The 18,137-nt window shown below is 41.5% G+C and overlaps 1 protein-coding gene across 6 annotated transcripts in view; it reads left to right on the top strand.

Annotated features, from left to right (window-relative positions):
• ARHGAP12 (Rho GTPase activating protein 12) overlaps positions 1–18,137 on the top strand; it is a 128,391-nt gene that overhangs the window by 3,877 nt on the left and 106,377 nt on the right. For all 6 annotated transcript variants that reach the window (XM_019531085.1, XM_019531111.1, XM_019531120.1 and 3 more), the window contains exon 2: positions 2,908–3,678. In XM_019531085.1, coding sequence (XP_019386630.1) covers positions 3,007–3,678 — 672 coding nt within the window. In that variant the 5' untranslated portion in view covers positions 2,908–3,006. The remainder of the gene's footprint in view (positions 1–2,907; positions 3,679–18,137) is intronic.

Below are 18,137 nucleotides of genomic sequence, written 5' to 3' on the forward strand. Positions count from 1 at the left end.
GCTCGCCAGCTCCTTGAGTACCCTGGGGTGTAGATTGTCAGGGCCGGCTGACTTGAAGGTATTCCAGCCTCTCAAGGTGTTCTTTCAGGAGGTCAGCATCGATTGGAGATGAGAACATTGTAGCTTGTAAAGTAAGAGGTGATTGGTGTTACCTTGCTTGTTAGACCTAACATTCGTATGATATCTATTTTGATGGCATGACAAAAGAAGCTAATCAGTTTATAAATCAAGGGAATAGAACTTTACTACAGGTAGTAATGGGGATTTTATGATCAGGGCATTAATGCCCAATGTTAAACAGTACTTTTATTCTAGTTTTGGCCTCCTTGAAGTTGCTATTTTGCATAAGCTTGATTGGCCAATCAGCTTATAAGCCTTAACTTGCAACTTAGTAACTGTATCCCCCCCCAATCAAAATGACCACTTATAAATTTTGATTAGGGAGCGGGGGAATACAGTCACCCTTATGACAGAAAATGGATTGTGGAAATGGTTACTTGTGTAAATATACATGAGCTCAGTACAGTTACATTCTTAACTCCTTCCACTTCCATTATGTTCAGTGGGCAATAGTCTTTCACGGTATTTTGAAAGACTAGGCTTCCTTCAGTAAGATCTATTGTGTGTTTCCAAAACTAGACTCTACTGCTGTAGCCAGGTTTGTATGATGGACTTTGTGAGAGGTGTGTGCAGAGTCAAAAATGCTACTGTGTTGCATATGCCCATGCAGACTTGACTGTAAATTTGGCACTTAAAACTTGTAGCTTTTTCAAGTATTTGTCCTCCTGAGGTAGTGTTTGGTGAACTATAAATGGCATATTTATTTTTAAAATAATTCTTTTAAAAAAATAACATACCAGCTACTTTTAAAATACCTTTAAAGAAATATACACCCCCGTCCATTGTATTCTGGATATCTAATTTTCATATGATTAAGTTAAAATTTATGGAGTGGTCAGAATCAGAGAGATTTGTTTTTTCTAGTTCTTAAATGCATTACATAGGATTTTACCATGGCAGCTTGGATTGCTAAACAGGGTGGAAAAAAAGCTCAAGATTTGGAGTGTATTTCAAACAGTATAGGCAAATGTTAAAGCCTATTTCAAAATTTTGGTAGAATACATGTATTGAATTATTTTAAAAAGAAAATGGGGAAAAGCCCCATGTCCACTCTTTGTTCATTTTTCATCTCCAGTCATCTCATTTTTTCTGGTGGTATTGTGCTTTGTTACAGTCTTTTTCTTCTGCCTCTGTCTAGGTTTTCTCGTATTTTCCAATGAGATAAGAAAAGTGTTTAAAAATAAATAAATAAATAACGGATGCTAATATTTACTCCTTTTCCAGACTAGTTTTGATCGTGCCAAAACTCAAAAAGTAAATAGATAACATAAAATATCTCAACTTAAAAAAAAATTAAAAAATCTGAGTGTCAGTCCCTGTTAATGGTGTGGATATGGGTTACAGCTCACTTAAAATCTGCAGGCATGCCAACTGCTACAGTATTAAAAGCCTGTGTCTGCCTATGGAACTTTGTATCTGGATGCAAGAGTCTCTTGCATTTGCATTGTATCTTATATTACTACCAATCTGTTTAGCCACTGGTTGTGATGGTTACAGCAGATAAATCCTCCATCCTAGGAAGGATTGATAGCCCATCCCATATTTGATTCTTTGGATAGTGGGAGAAGGTACAGGGCAATCATGCTCAATCTGTTGGCCCTGTGGGCCAGATGAGTGGCAAGGTGGCCAGTTTGTAGGCCAGATTGGGTTCTGGGGCCCAGCACTGCCTTGTCCCTTCCCTATGTGCCAGGATTAAGTCTTAGCATTGCCCTTCATGCTCCCCGTGCACCCATGTTGGGCCCTAGGGGCTTGGCATTGCCCCTTCCTGCCCCCAGTGTTCTGGGATTGGGACCCAGAACTGCCTTTGTCCACACCTGTGTGCCGGGTTCTGGTGCCCTGTCCAATACAGAGGCCAGGGCTTCCCATGGGTCTGGAAATGAAGAGGTAGGAAAGTGGTGCTACTGCTCCCCTTTTGCCAAATTTATGGACCTGTTGGGAGCCCTGCTGGCCAGATGACATGGCACTGTGGGCTGGATCCAGCCTGTAGACCAGGGGTTGAGTATCCCTGCTCTAGTGGCACTAGAAGATACATTTATGAGCACTTTGAAGGGGCCTGAGAGGTCTTGGGAGCAGGGGAAAAGCTGGAGTAGTAAGTAGTATACCCGCTTTTCTCTCTCTCTTTTTTTTTTCCTTCCTTTTTTTAAGATTTTAAATATAAGTGAGAGGAGTAGCACAGTTTTATGAAGAAATTAAATCTCATCTGTGAGTAAGAAATTGACTTCAGCTGAAAAAAAATTTCCTGATCTACTTTGCTAAGTAATAGAAACAATAGGCTTAATAGGTAACTTGCAGATATCAAGCCATTCTTCAGTGTTACAGGACAGAAGCTGTGACCAAGTTATACAAAATAATGTTTTGTTGTATAGCTGAGAGTATCTAGGAGTGTTACTGATTTTCATATCATATCAATTGTATCAAGACTCTATCATTTGCCTTGAGAGACTTTGATAATTTGTGCCAAGGGTTGGCAACCTATGGCCTTGTGGGGCCAGGTCTAGTCCATAGAGCTGGTGGGACTGTGGCAGTGTTTTGGCAGGGGTGGGGCTTTGCCCCCAAGACAGCCAGGCAGCAGAGAAAAGCAGCTGCCTTGTGGGGCAACTGGTGGCATGAGCCAGGCTGGAAGTGGCCCATGCTCAGAGTTAAGCTTTATTAAAGCAGCCTCCCACTTCTGAACTTTGCCAATACCTGATTTATGCAATATGTACCAGTAATTATGAAGTGTATTGAAAACATTTCTTATTCATAGGCTGTGGACTGAAGACAGCTTTTGTTTTTTGTTTCTTCCAGCTCATCTGATACAAACAGAAAAAGAAACAAATACCAAAGAAGTAAGCATAATGCGGCTTACCTTTTGTTTGGAAAGTTGAACAGTGCTTTCACTTAGAGATGGCTGACAAAGGTGGGAAGATCCTTCCAGTACCGTTATACATTGAAGTGGAGTATGACTATGAATATGAGGCAAAGGATAAAAAAATTGTGATAAAACAAGGTGAGAAATACATGTTGGTGAAAAAAACTAATGATGATTGGTGGCAAGTCAAAAAGGAGGAACATTCCAAGCCCTTCTATGTGCCAGCCCAGTATGTGAAAGAAGTAACACGAAAAGCACTGATGCCACCTGTTAAACCAGCAGGTGGACTGCCAAATAGTTCTTTGAAACTGATGCATGCAGGGTTACAGAGGTCAACAGAAAATGTGAACAAGTCACCAGAACTTTCCAGTTTTGGAAAAACTGCTCCAGTTCAAGTGTCTGGTCTAGTTTGGGATGCCAATCAGAATCTGGGACCAAATAGTAGCCCAGGTCAAACTGTTTGCTTGAATCTGGACCTTGCCCAAAATAATAGAAAACTAAATAATGAGTTACAGTCACCCAAGGTTTCCAGCCAATACAGGACCCTCTCTGTGGGCCATTTCCCTTGTCCTGAGTTCATGGAAATAGAAAAGACCAGCTTTTCCCTTGAACAGTCTTGTGATTCAGCAGGAGAAAGCTCAGAAAAAATCCATCAAGATTCAGAATCTGGAGATGAACTCAGTAGCAGCTCCACAGAACAAGTTCAGGTAAGCTAAATAGCTCTGTAGACATTATCACCGTTGTTATTTCCCTTTTCAGTTAAGTCTTAGCAGTTTCCTACTGTCTCTAATTTGCTTCCTATAAAGCTACGATTGGAATATTATAGTGAGAATTTTTTTTCCTGTATTTTATTAGGTTGTACGAAGTTGCCATATTTTAGTAATAACAGGTACTTTACACTGTCCTTTCATCCTTCTCATGTACAAGATCCTGGTATTGAGCAGTCTAGGGGAGTTTCCCTTAAAACTGCTTTTTAATATACTGTGTGGAATTGATTTGGTGTTATTCAGTAAAAGCAATTCTTAGCAATTCTTCCAGAGGAGGGGAGGCAAGTGCTATGAATTTTAGTTTGTGGACTTGCTGAACTTTGGTCCAGATGCATGTGATGGTCACTTGCCACTGTCAGTCACTGATTTCTCCCATAGACAAAACATGGATAATATTAATCTACAGTTTATATTTTTGAGTTGTTTAAGCAGATTCACACTGGTATGTATAAAATTGCTTTTGATACTTTCTGTAACGGTTATAGTGATATACAAACATCACTGACAGTCAATGATTTTAATTCTTAATTAATTTTTGAGTCATTGTCATTGAGCTATATGGTAGAAGCATAAAAGGGGAGATGTTTCAAGTATCTTCCACAGTTAAGGCAGTTGTTGCAAAGCTTGTTTGGTTAATGAAAACAAGTAAGTTTGATCACTTGGATCTCTCAGATATGTTTGAAATCGTTGATTTATTTGGATTTGCATCATTCATTTATCTTGGTTTATCTGTGTCTGACAATGGTCAGTACAAGATTCTTCTTTTTTTTTCTTGGAAGACCTAGATGTACTACAACAAACTAATAAGTTTTGAAATATTTGTTTGATTAGGCGGATATTAAGTGATCCATCAGCTGTTTGGTATGGTGGTCCAAAATTAATGTAAGAGAAACTTTCAAAAGTGTGTTGCTTAAAACTGTTTTCTGTTCTGCTTCTTTTTATAAGCTTATACTATAATTGAATTGGTTTTATGGTACATTTGGTACTATTTGATTTATGTTTGGTAAATAAATGCCCCTTTAGCATTGTATGGGTGAGCTCGGTATCATGGTTTGACAACCTATGGCCCACAGGCAAGAACCAGCCTGTGGAACCTTTGGATCTGGCCTGTGGAGCTGTGGCTTTGGCAGCATTTGGCAATACAGGGGGGGCTCTTCCTGTACCAGGCTGCAGTCGGCCACCTAGGGCTCTGGTGGAGGGGGAAGTCTGCCTGTGCTGTGCTGCAGTCAGACAGTGCAGGCTTCCAGCAGAGGGGGGCTTTCTTCCCACCACTCATCTGCAACATAGTGTAGAGAAGCAGTGGCAGTACCTGGCTGCTAATGCCTGGTTGCCTTCCACCTGAGCCACCCACTCCCAGCTCTGCTGGCAACTATTGCTGCCCCCTACTCTGCATGGTTTGGAGTTAGTCTTTTTGTTTTTCTTTGCTTTTTTTTTTTTTTTAAATAATTGAGTAACTTCATCTCATCATGATGAACCACAACCTCATTGCAATTTAAAATATTTGACATTTAGTAACCATAGGGATTAAAGTAGTGGTAGCACTGATGTCACTATCACTGTGTTGGCTTGGTTTAGATATGAGTGCCAGCCTTCTCCACTGGAACGGTCCCATGCTTTTTATAATTCTCTCAATAGGGAACACTGTTTAGCAGGAATCAGCTGTGCAGAAATTAATGGCTTAGAAAGCTGTTTATGTTGCTCTTAGTCTGTAGTCAGAACATCAAGTTCCAAGATTGCATACACAGACACATAATTTTTCATATCACAAAGCAGCCCAAATGGCTTTTTTTTCATTGTCACATTCAGTTTTATGCAGTCTGTACTACAATAATAAACTCTAGTTGAAGTGGATTTTAGATTGGTTCAGTCGTTTGTAAAACCGTTATATCCACTTCTTGAGATTCATTAAATCAGAGCCCTTGCTGATTTAATAGACTTATGCCTTTAAACATTGTTTCTGATTAAGTATCTGAAGGTTTGGGGACTTCTAAAAAAAAAAAAAATGAAAGGTAATATTGCTGAGAAATTCCACAAGTGAAAAGCTGAAGGTTTCAGGCATGATCTTGAAACTTTTTTTTCATAGTTCTTGCAGAAAACCGTGGTATACTTTTAAAAAGCTTTAGGGAAGTGTTTGTGTATATGTGCATACATGTACAGAAAGATGTGTTGGTGGTGGCTGAGGTGGAATAGGCTCCTTAAACTATTCTGATGTATGGAAAAGTGTTGTAGTACATTCTGCAGTACATTTTACAAATATTTTTGTCATTTGTCATTTGGCTTGAAGGGTTTCTGTTTTTTGTTTGTCTTGGGAGGGAATCGTAGAATATATTATGCCGAGTATGAAGGCACACTCTTTTTCCACTTCTTTCTATGCCAGCAGCTTAAGAATGGAGTTTTTGTGTTTTTTTGTGGGCTTCAGGGAAGCATTCTTAATGTGGGGGGGACTTTTATCAAAAATGTTCTTAGGTATTCTAGGTCATGAGCACTAGGGTCATCCTGATTTTTGTTAATGGAATGCTATAGCTGAGGACTATCCACAGGCCAGTAGTTGAGGCCAGTAGTTGAGGTAGAGTAGTTTGAGGAATTGCAGCAGTCAGGGCTGTATTTCTCAGCAGGTCTCTAGGACTTGTGCTCATTGTTGTATGGGCACTTTCTGGTTCTGATGGTGGTGGAGACTGAAGAATGCAATTGCCATGCTGAAGAAACATAAAGTAGGACAAAGTGTGGTGAGGATGGACCATTCAAGCTTAGGACGAGGTCCTTTAAATGAAAAAATGTTGATAGAGAGCAGTATAATATGTAACAAGAATGGCATATGAAAAACTAACTCTTTAGGAGATAAGGGAGCTACCACAGTCCTTTTGAAGAAAAGGCTGTGATTCTCAGTTGTGATATTTTCTGTCCGTTATTTCGGCAATCAAGTGTTTCAAGCACTTTCATTCCATCGAGGAAGAGCACCCACCAACTGCTGAAACTTCCTTAGCCTGATGAAGGGTTTTTGAACCCAAAAGCTCGCTTAATAACTGTTTTCCAGCTATTTAAGTTGGTCTAATAAAAGATATCAGATTTACGCAAAGAACTTTGTCAAGCACATAGTGAAATTGCAGTTGTCACAAAAGAGCTTGTAATCTGATAGAGCAAAAGTGGGAGTGAGGCAATGTGCAAAATCAATGCCATATTGCTTTTAAAATAACAACTACTCCAGCTGTCCCTCAATCTACCCACTTCTAGTTTGTTTTTGTTTTTTTAAATTGTAGCTCTCAAGATAAATTTATGCCTTTAATGAAGAATTTGGAAAAAGAATGGTTAATATACAAAATAACTGGTTCAGAAGCAGTAGGGAAGAATGTTTGACGGTCACTGGAAAAAACTGATAATGCATAAGGGAGGAATGATGCTAGCATTATTAATGGGATGCACCACATAAGTGTAGATAGAAAGTGTTATGTAGAGCCTTGGCATGAAAGAAAGTGGAGTTGAGTTGATGCCCTGGATGTCAGAAAGTCAGTGAACTGCTTCAGAGTGAGGAGATGCAGTGTCAGTGCAGTTGCATAAATGTAACAAAGTGAAGGATATGGCCCTGAAAGCATTAAGTAAACTTTTTTTTTTTTCCAGTTGCATAAGGAACATTTTTGTGCAACTATGCAATAGACTTTGTTAGACATGTTTTAAATGTTTAGAATATTTTAAAATAGTTACAAAAAGAAATTTAAAGATGTGAAACTCATGCATATTATATGTCTTTTTGGGGATTAAGCCTAGGTACTGGTCTGGCATTTCTATAATAATAAAAATTTAGCTTTGTTATAAGTTTACCTCCATTAAAGTATAATTTAATTGATACTGTGTTCTTTTTTACATCAATGGAATATAGTCATTGGCTCTTCAGACATTTCTTTGTGTGTGACCTAAGAGTTGATTTAAACTGCTTAGACCACAAGTAGCAAACCGTTGTTTTTGTTTTTTTTAGTCTTGTTTATTCTTATAGTAATCCAGATGTCTAAAACTAAGTGAAATCTGCTGAAGTTTTTCCTAATAATAGCTGTATATTATCTTTTCAGGTTACTGCAGATGATCTCTATTGACATCTTAAAAGATAATCTATAGTACTAAAAAAAGGTAAAATTTGTGTATCAATGAAATGACACATTTTAATTATTAAAACATTGAATAAATAATGCAACCTTGTTAAATCTCTTTCATGAAATCCTGAGCAGGTTTGACTTCAGTTTGCTTTGCAGTTACATTATACAGAAACCAATTATGCTCGTTTATTGAGGACTAGGGTGCTCCATTTGGGTTTTGATCTATTGCAGCATACCTCTGTTCAGCATATTTGCTTTTTTGAGGGAAATTATGCTCTGCCTTGATTTGTTTTGATAAATATTTAGAATTACTTCTTAGATTATCAACTCATACTATTTTATGTCATATTTCATACAAAGATCTTTAAACCTGTATAGGGTTGTTTAATATAGATTAACTTTAAACCTGTGTAAAATGTTTATATAATCTTCTGTGGCATATGTTACACCTCTCACAATTTTGTATCTGGTGATAGTATACCGTTGAGCTAAGAGGCAGAAGGAAATCTTTCCCTCCTCCCAAGTATGTGACAGATCAAAACACTTTCTGATTTGATGTTACCTTTTCCTGTTAGTTGAAAAGGTACTTACAGCATTGGTTTGTTTTTAAGGATCAGAAACATACAGTGACCTATTTACAAAGATTGTTCTGTCCTTCATCCTCTTTAGTAATTGACTGTTGCATTAACTGTGAAGCACTAAAGGGGATTATTGTAAGGATGATTGTCTTGCTTTGATTAATACTGAGTAGTAAAGATCTGACAGTTGGAGTGCCCTCTTTTACACCTGCAGTTTCTCTGGAAAATGCGGTAACTTTGGTTTTGCTTAACAAAAAAAATGGTAAGTTTATTTAGGAAGAGGGTGGGTAAGTGCATATGCACACATGCATGTCCTGAGAAACTTCTGTATGGGATCCCAGAATGCCAAATTATATTTTTGGAGGAAGGATGTCTTAGGGTGATCGCTTTTATTGAACCAACTGTATAGTTGGGATAAAGTTAGACAAGCTAGTCTAACATTATCCCAAGCTTGCCTAATTTTATTCTAACTACATTGGTCCAATAAAAGACATGACCTTAAGAAATGTTGCCTCATGTAATTTCTGGACCATTATGGCTACAACATCACTCTGACACTACTGTAATATGGTAAATATATTTTATTTAATTGGTAGTTCAACATTTTAGGGATTTGCTATTTAGGTCTTTCTGCAGGCCAAATTAAGCCCCTAAATAAAAGGGTTCTGCCAAATTGTCTAGGCTCCAGATTGAATTTGCTTTTATTGTAAGGAACTATGTTGCTTAAACTTGTTTCTCTTCTGCTTGGCCTGGCAATAAATATTTTGATGAGTACAGGTGAAGAGATTCCAATTCAGAGATGAGTTCAGTCAGATAGGGCATTTGCATCCTTGGACTACATTTGTTTCTTTGGACCTGATCTTGTGCTATGTTTTAATATTTTAAAAGTAACTTAAAATTGGTGCCAGAATAATTGGGAGAAACAATTAAATGGTATTTACTGCAATAAGATGGAGTATGTTGTTTAGTATAGCTATAATTCTGAAATTAAATTTTGGACCAAATCCTAACTAGTAATATCTTCTTTGCCTTGACTTTTTTCTGTGAGTGACTTGATCATTCTACAGAACCTTTTGTGAATATTGTTACAACTTTTCTAGATTGAGTCATCTTTTACCTGATTGGAGGAGGCTCACCTACAGATAAGATAGGAAGTTCAGTTTCCTGGGCTTTTGTTGAGTTGAAAAAGGTGCTAATTGTGCTCTAAATTGTTAATGTGGGTATTTGTCTTAACTAAAAAAAAAGAAAGCTGTCTTTCAGTGTCAGTCAGCTACAGTTCTTTACATTTTGACACTTAGCAAGAGGTTTTATATCCTATTACCATTACCTTGACTTTATCTGCCCTTTTTGTAGTGAGATTTTTTTTTTTTTGGTGTTTAAAATATTATGAATATATCTCTGAATTTTCTGAAAAAAAGCTTTGCTGTTGATGCCTCACATATTTTACCTTTACTTTAGGAATCATTGGAAAAATCAAACTGGTGACAGGAAAGTTTTTTATTTTAACTTAATTATTGGAGCAGTCGAGAGATGGGTGAATGGGTAGGTGTGTATATTGTAAGTAAAACAGAAATCTGCTTTAGTGCATGCTGTCTTGTTTTACATTTGTATTTCTTTGTCATTTCTGTTATAGTTCAAAGTTGAGAAAAACGAAGATCAGCTTTGTAGTCCCACAGTTTTAATGGAACCCTGGATCTTTTTCCTGCATTTAACTTTTTTCAGTATAAAGTTACGCTAATTACGCTAATCTAAAATGCTTAAGATTATAAACTTTCATAATTATTGGTGTGAATGACTGACCCTACATTGACAAATGGAAAGTTGCAAATATTACTAGTATTACTCAAGGTGATGTATAAGAAGGCAGAGCTGCATTACTTAGGGAGTATTGTCATGTTACAGGATTAAGTTGGGTACTTGAGAACTAAATTTAGAAAATAGCTTGTCCAACTTTGAGTCTAGGTCATCATAATTCTGTATATACAGTCTCCTCTGTCTTCTGTTTCAGATGGTGCTTTGCACTATTTGGGCTGTTTGTGAAAATGCAGAATCCATGTCACAAGTAAAGAAAATGCTGAAATAGAAAATTGATCTAGGAAAGTAACATTTTAGCAGTCTTCTGAAATGAAATTGAAAGTGAAATTTAGCAACTAGAAAAGAAACTGTAGTTTCAGAACCTATGATCTCAAACAAATGTGAACCTGCTTGAAAACTGACAAAAATCCTGTTTGAAGACACTTGTGTGAAAATGACTCCATGCTAATGTCACATTTCTTTGCAGGAAAATAATTTGTTTATATGTAGTGGCTAGGAAAAGCCATACTGTCTAGACAGTGTTTAACGCTGCAGTACATACATATTAAGTAGCTAGGTTATTTATTTTCAGAATCACGATAGCAGGTTCAATTTCTGTTTTTCAGCAGTGTGAAGCTGCCTTAAATAATAGGAATGGATAGATGAATAGAATACAATTTAAAAGATGTTTTTCAGATAGTGTTTGGTCTCTAGAGTAGTTGCATGGGTTTGTGTTCACTGAAAAAAATGTTCATGCATCTCTGGTACATGAACCGTAATTTGTTTTCTCTCAATAAAACATCTTGTCAAATGGGTTTTCATTATAGATGTTAGCTTTTAATTTTCAGTAGTTGTAGAAATATCATAAAACTAACATCAGTATGTAATAGTTATAGTTTAGAACAGGAGCTGGCAGCCTTTTTTGGCAGAGATGTTGCTGTGTCAGGAGTAGACAGTGGGAAAGCCACAAAGGGCCTGATCCTTGTGGCAGCGCATCCTCTACCCTTTCCCTGAGGCGCAAGTGCCAAGGAAAATGCGTTTGAGTGCCACACTCTGAGACGCTTGCTGGGGGTTCTTACCCCTGTTTTTTTTTAGTGTTGCAGTCCTTTTGTTTTTGCTACACAATCTCTGTGAATGGGATGACCACTGTACTTTTTTGCTGTAGTTTGGGACCTCCTTAAATCACAGCGAGACTGGGTATTTCGCGGCCTGCTTATGGTGTGCACAGCCAATTTTTAAGGCATTTCACGGTGGCCTCACCCCTTGACACTGATTGGCAGAGGGGCCCTGAGAGGAGGAGCTATGAGTGGGTGGATGTCATCATTTGCTGGCTGCCCTATTTTGCCTTGCTTTTCAGCACTGATTGGTGGAGGGGCCCCAGGGGGAAGAGGAGGGATGAAGGGGCAGCTACCATCTTGTATGCTGCCCTTTGTGGCTTCCTGCCAGCAAGTACCTTCCCCTCCCAGCAGCAGGAACCACTGCCTCCCACTGGGGAGTCAGCATTTTATTAACTTTTTTTTTTTATTTTTATTTTTTTTTGTGGTTTCTGCAAAATCTGTGAAACCATGATATAAGTAGGTCCCTAGATGCAGTGGAATTGTCTCTTGTCTGTGTTTATCTGTGAAAGAGTGTTTTTTGGAAGCCAGTCCAAGTATGAGGGGAAGAGACTTATATAAGGGGAAATATCGCTCTAAACTTTACCTTTTTTGTCAGCCTTGCCTAGTATCTGTATGCAACTGTTTCCCTCTCTCATGTCCTGGCTTACCCTGTATAAGTTGTCCATCATTAAAGAGGAGTGGTAAGCACCACCTGTTGCATGAGGCTCTGGCCGCTGGACCTGGCAAATGCCATCTTGGACCTGGCAGTGTTGGTGGGCTGCCCCTTTTTTTGAGGAGGTGGTGGAGGATACCCTCTACCATCCTTTTCTTGACTGTCTTCAGCTGTGGCTGCTCTTCTCCACCCTTGGGCTCCACTTTGGTGTGCTGGACTTCAGTGTAATGATAGACAGCTGCAGTCCTGTACCAGGTGCCTGAGATGGAGGTAATGTGTCTGTCCAGTTTCTTCCTGGACCAGGCTAAGATGGTGACAATGAAGAGCTGCTGACACCAGACTGGCAGATCTGGATCTGATGATGTCCTCTGCCTCTGAGTTTGGGTGCTTTGTTCTAAAGCAAAATGTGGGCCGGTTTGCATTGTACTGGACCACTGAGGGGGCACTCGGGAGGACGGCCAGCTAGTTCTTCAAGTGTAGTCTTGGATCTGTGGGAATGGGGGAGGTGCCAGTGTTTATTTGTTTTTGCTTTATTTAAATGGTTCTTTGGTGGCTTGTTTTCATGATCAGCCCCGTATGGGGTTCTGTGCTTTTAATTGGTTGTCTGTTAGTTTTATTTATTTATTTATTTTACTTCTTTCTAATAAAAGTTATAAGTAAACTCTCTCTCTCTCTCCCTCTGTCTCTCATTTCCCGCACCCCTCCCACCACACACTCACTTACCATGGGGAAAAGAAAGAACTATGAAAAAAACACCATGACGGTTGCCTGTTAGGTTATGTAATATGTCCATTTTGTAAAGTGTTTCCCAGTGTGATGGTTCACATTAATGGAATCCATCTCTGTTTTAGAGTTTGCAGTCGAAAGGACAAAATAACAGGCAGATGGAAGCAGTGGAGGGAGGGAGGATGGAGTAACAAAAGTAATAAATTGCTTTAGTGCAGTGGTTGTCAACCTTTTGCCTAGACTCAAGGTATCCATCTGTAAATGCCAGCTCTTAGCTTTCACTTGTTTTTCGATTATGGAAAAACAATAAAGCAATTCTTGTGTTGCAAGGAACTTGGACAATAGGTCAGAATGTTTTCTTGACACTGTGGATTTCTATTTGAGATCTCTCAGTTTTTCTTGTGAATCATATGTAGTTGTGCCATACTTAAAATGATCTCACCCCAGGGTCCGTATTTGCTGTGGGGATACTGTATTTACTTGATTAAAAGATGTGGTTCCCCCACTTCCATTTAATATGGGTGGAATACAACCCCCAGCCTTACAGTTGAGCATGAGGAGGCAGGGGCTAGGGGTAGTGTAGAGGGTGAAGGGGGGGGGGCAGGTGGAGAGGGGATCAGGGCAACCTGAGGCTGCAGGGGATGGAGGGAGGGGGCAGGCGTAGTGGAGGTTCAGTGGGGGAGACAGGCAGCAGGGGTGAGCTGTCTGCCTCTCACTGCCTGACCTACTATGTGCCCCCCTACTGCCTGCCCCATTACTGCCTCCCCAACTGTCTGTTCTTCGCACTACTGCTTCCCGCATCACAGTTCCCCCTACTACCTGAAGTGATAGGGGTGTGTGTGTGTGTGTGTGTGTGTGGTTGTTTAAGATGATTTTCTAATAATTAGATTCCAAACATGAAAAATGATGATAAATGTATACATTTTCCATGTGGAGAATCTAATTATTTGGGGGTTAGCTTAAATTCAGTCATCTTGTATTCAGGTAAATACAGTATGTTCTTTCTTTCCATAGTAGAGCTAATCATGATCTGCTTAGCTGTTGTTAGATCAGGGGCAGGCAATTATTTTGGATGGAGGGCCACTTACTGAGTTTTGGCAAGCCATTGAGGGCCACATGACAGGCAGCCAGGGGCAGACAAATATAAATTTTCTAAATCTTTCAGGGGCCCTGTGGGTTGGATAGAATGGCCTGGTGGGCCGCATCTGGCCTGCGGGCCGCATTATGCCCGCCCCTGTGTTAGATGGTAGTTTTCTTTACGCGCTACTACAGAAAAAATTCTAGGAGTCATTAATTCAGTTCACATTCGTTAGTGTAGGAATTGTCCTAGGCAGTTTCTCCACTTTAAGGAACCCCACTCTGCCTTTCCAATAGAAAAACTTTTTTTAAAGGAAACCCTACACATAAAATTTCAATCTTCAGGGTTGCTTCTATTGCGTGACATGAGGGCATGTAAAATGTGAAATTATGTGGTCTGATTCCAAGAAACCTACTGAGACATGAACAAACTTGACAGCTAAGTTTTTGGCTGTGGTGCTTTCTAGCTTACTGTAGCATATAACTTCTCCTTGAAACGATCTGGACTAATTTTACTGAGACTGATGAAGAGATTTCAGTCGTTGTCTTTTGGAGTAACTTGATCTAGGACCTTTGCTTTGTACGTGGTCCAGTTAATTAAAATACACAACACAGGGAAGTTACAGCTTATCATTTTGACTGTTTTAAAACACGCAAACTTAGAATGATGCAAAGTGTTGTAGATCTTTTAGGGTAGAAGATGATGCTTAATTTTGTTAATATGCTTGTTGCAATGAAACAGTAAAAATGTGTGGAGTGTTTTGGGATTTTTTTTTAATACTGCTACAAAATTAGGCTACTCAGTAAAGCTTCACATTAAATGTCTGGGGAGTGAACTTTAACATTCTGTAAATATAATTAGTGTTGCAAAAATGTTTCTCTTCTGGTTGATGGATTGCCTAGGCATTATTTGAAATTTGATTTTTCTGTCACAGCATGTATTTTACATTTTTAAACACGTGGTCACTATTTATTCTTTTTGCTGAAACTTGTGATGGCTCACTTCAGAAGTGAGCTTATAAAATGAAAAAAAAAAAAAGGAACAGTACTAAAAATGCAAGGCTGTTTAAATGAGTTTGCTGACTAGACTATTCTTATTGAAATGGAGCAAGTTAGCAGATCTGCAGGCTTTTAAAAATTTCCAAACACATGCAATTATTGCTCTGAATGTTAACTTCTGCTTATCTGCATCCAGCCCTGAGGTCCAAGACATAGGGTTTACCTTTTAAGGGGCCTCATGCAAAGGTTCAATTTTGGGCTCCCACTTCACTGGACGTATAGTATACTAGACCTTAAAAACACAGAAAGGGGCCCCTTAACAATTATGTAATTGTGCTGTTCCACTACTCTGAAGCTGCCCTGTAAAAGCTCAAGTCCACAAAGGATCATGAGTTTGGCATTTAGCAAGGCTTGCTGCATGCTCTTTGAGCATATCTAGTGGATTGAGTTCCTTGAGGAGGTTTAATTCACAGATCAAATGGTCTTGGATAAAGAGATAAGCACTCATTCAAAATTGTTGTTGTAGCAGAGCACTAGGGTGCTCGCTACCAGTAATAGTAATAAGGACAGCTGCCAATCAACAGGGCAGCACAGGTGAGGGTTGCTGGGGCAACTAATGTTGGTCAGCTGGCTAGAAGGGGGCAGGGCCTGGCCTTTATAAGTGACCAGGCTGAGGCCAGAGCCAGTTCCCTTCTGGCAGCCTGAGGTGTAGGAGCTCTGCAGAAGAGCCCAGCAGAGCAGACACGAGCGGTGCAGCCTGAGCACCTAAGGGGCTGCAGCATGGTGCGGGCAGAGAGAATCCTGACGGAGATGCCTCTGCAAGAGGGCCAGTTTGGGCCTGGACCCTTATGTTATAGCTGGTAGGCTTATCTTGAGTTAGAGCCGGTTGGCTAGTAGTTTTGCTTTGCAGTAGGGCTGTTTATGTGAATACCGGCAGACCGGGTGAGGCTGTAGGGGTGTGAGGAGGCCTCACGGGAGCTCCCCAATAATCCGGGGGTTCCTGGTGCCCAGTGGTGCTGGGGCGGCACAGCGACTGGCACCATAGCTGGCACAGCGGGTGAGCCCTGGAGAGGCACGGTGTGTGGGGTGTTGAGACCCCAGCCCATGAGGGTGGTATTTTGCCCAGTAGGGCGTATGACCCAGGAAGGGGGTCCGGGACCAGGTAAGGCTAAGGCTGCCTGTGCCCCAACCACGGGAAGCCCGAGTGCGGGCAAGGAGCGCAGGCAGCGCGGTATAGGCCCCAGAGAGGGCAAGGAGCGCAGGCAGCGCGGTATAGGCCCCAGAGAGGGCAGACGCAGGAACAGGATGCCGGGGGAGTGTGCGGTAAAAGTCCTGGAGAGGGGCTGGCACGCGAGGACAAGCCTGGAGGGCAGGTTAAAATAAGAGGCTCCAGGGTGAGCGAAGAAGCCCCGGAGAAGGGTGGGCGCGTGGTGGAAGTCCCGGAGAGGGGCAGGCGCGCGAGAATAAGCCTGGAGAGGGACAGATGTGCGGATAGGGGCCTGACCGATGGGAGCTCGACAGAGCCGGGCGCGCGTTTAGAGGTCGGGAAGGACTGAGCACGCGACTAAAAGCCCAGAAAAGGGCGTGAGGGTGAACAGAAGCCCGGGAGGGGCGAGTATACGACACAAGAATGTCTGGTACAGCTGCGAGGCTTGGGGTATGCTAAAGGGGAGGTTGGAGGCATGCGCGGCCCAGAAGGCTGGGGTGCACCAGGTCGGTACACCCAGAATAGAGGACGGGATATACTTGGGCACTGTGTCCAAAGGGACCATTAGGCAGCCTCCCATAGAGAAGCAGATATCATCAAAGACGTGGCGGATGAGACAGAGGGTGCTGAGTCGCCCTACTTGGCACGGTAGGGGCGCCAGAGGGATCACGGCCGCCCCTGCACCCCGCCCTGTGACAGTTGTGTTTCTGGGATGCACAGCAGCAGAACTTTTTAAGCCTTAGCCATGGTACTGGCACAGGTAACCTTGCTGAAGGCCCTGTGGAGTTGGGCAGGATTTTAGTGGTTTGCTCTTTGGCTTAAGGGCCTAAATTGCATTTTGGGCTTCTTTTAAGGCTAAGGACAAAACTTAAACACAAACCAATAAGTGAAGTGGAACTGGTTCAGATCTGTAACACAACAGAAATCAGTGCACATAAACCACTTCAAAGTGGCCAAAAGTGGTTTAAGATGAACCTGGATAGATGTAGTATCAGGCTTAACTGATTTAGGTTAAATTGGTTTATTGAACTTCTGTCCCAGATTACTCTCCAGATTCAAGTTAACTCACAGCCCCTCAGCTTCCCAGGATACTTTGCACCTCCCCAGCAAACCTTCCTTTACAAAGTGGGTGGGCTAGCCTTGGCCCAAGCTGTCTGTTCCAGCTGAGCAGGAAGGCATGCTCTGGGGCTCCGGGGCTTCTGGCCTGAACTATAGCAGGGGTGGGCAATTATTTTGGGTGGAGGGCTGCTTATTGAGTTTTGGCAAGCCATTGAGGGCTGCATGATAGGCAGCCAGGGGCAGATAAAGATTTATTTTCTAAATTTTTTTTAAGGGCCCCGTGGACTGGATGGAATGGCCTGGCGGGCCGCATTCAGCCCCCTGGCTACATTTTGTCCACCCCTGTGCTCAAGGCATGTGGCTGCATTTCTGGAATCACAAGTGAATGCCTGTTCACTTGCTTATCAGTTCAGTCTGCGCAGCTTTGACTAACCTGTGAAGATTGAATTGATTCAGCCTCACGCTTTTTGAAAACTGAGATGCATTGCAAAGATTCTTGCATTTGAAATACCTTTGTCAAACTTTGAAGAAAAAAGAAACTCCAGAGTAACAAAGCAGGCCAAAGTGTGTGTCACTTCCTACTAGCTCTGTGCGAAGCTTCAATCCCCAGTTCGATTCGGTGACCGAATTAACGAATCCACAATGAATCAGAGGACCCTTTAATTTTTCTGAATTGAATCGGAACCCTCTGAATTGATTCAGAAAGATTTGGCAACTCAAACATAGACACGGCTTTAAATGTTTTTTCTACATACCTCTAGGTACCAGTCAGCTTGTGAACGCTGTGGTGCTGGGGCAGATGGAGTGTCCCACAGAAGTGGGGGGGGCTCTCCAGCGTGCTCGGCAGCAGACCCAGAAGCACACCAGAAGCGCTTCCAGTCCACTTCTAGATCCTCCAGGGAGCGCACTGGGGGACCCCCCCCACACACACACCGCCCCCCAGCTCAGCAACTGGTGCCTCCTGGGTTGGGGGGGCACCTGGGGTCCCCCCTTGGCTAATCGCCAGGCTGGGGGGGGAGGGTCCACCTACACGCTCATTGGCAAACCTGGAAGCGGACCAGAAGTACTTCCGGCGTACTTCCAAGTTTGCTGCTGAGCCCATGG

The sequence above is a fragment of the Crocodylus porosus genome, unplaced genomic scaffold, assembly GCF_001723895.1.
Source record: "Crocodylus porosus isolate Cpor-Errol unplaced genomic scaffold, CroPor_comp1, whole genome shotgun sequence".
In the NCBI taxonomy this organism is placed as follows: Eukaryota; Metazoa; Chordata; order Crocodylia; family Crocodylidae; genus Crocodylus; species Crocodylus porosus.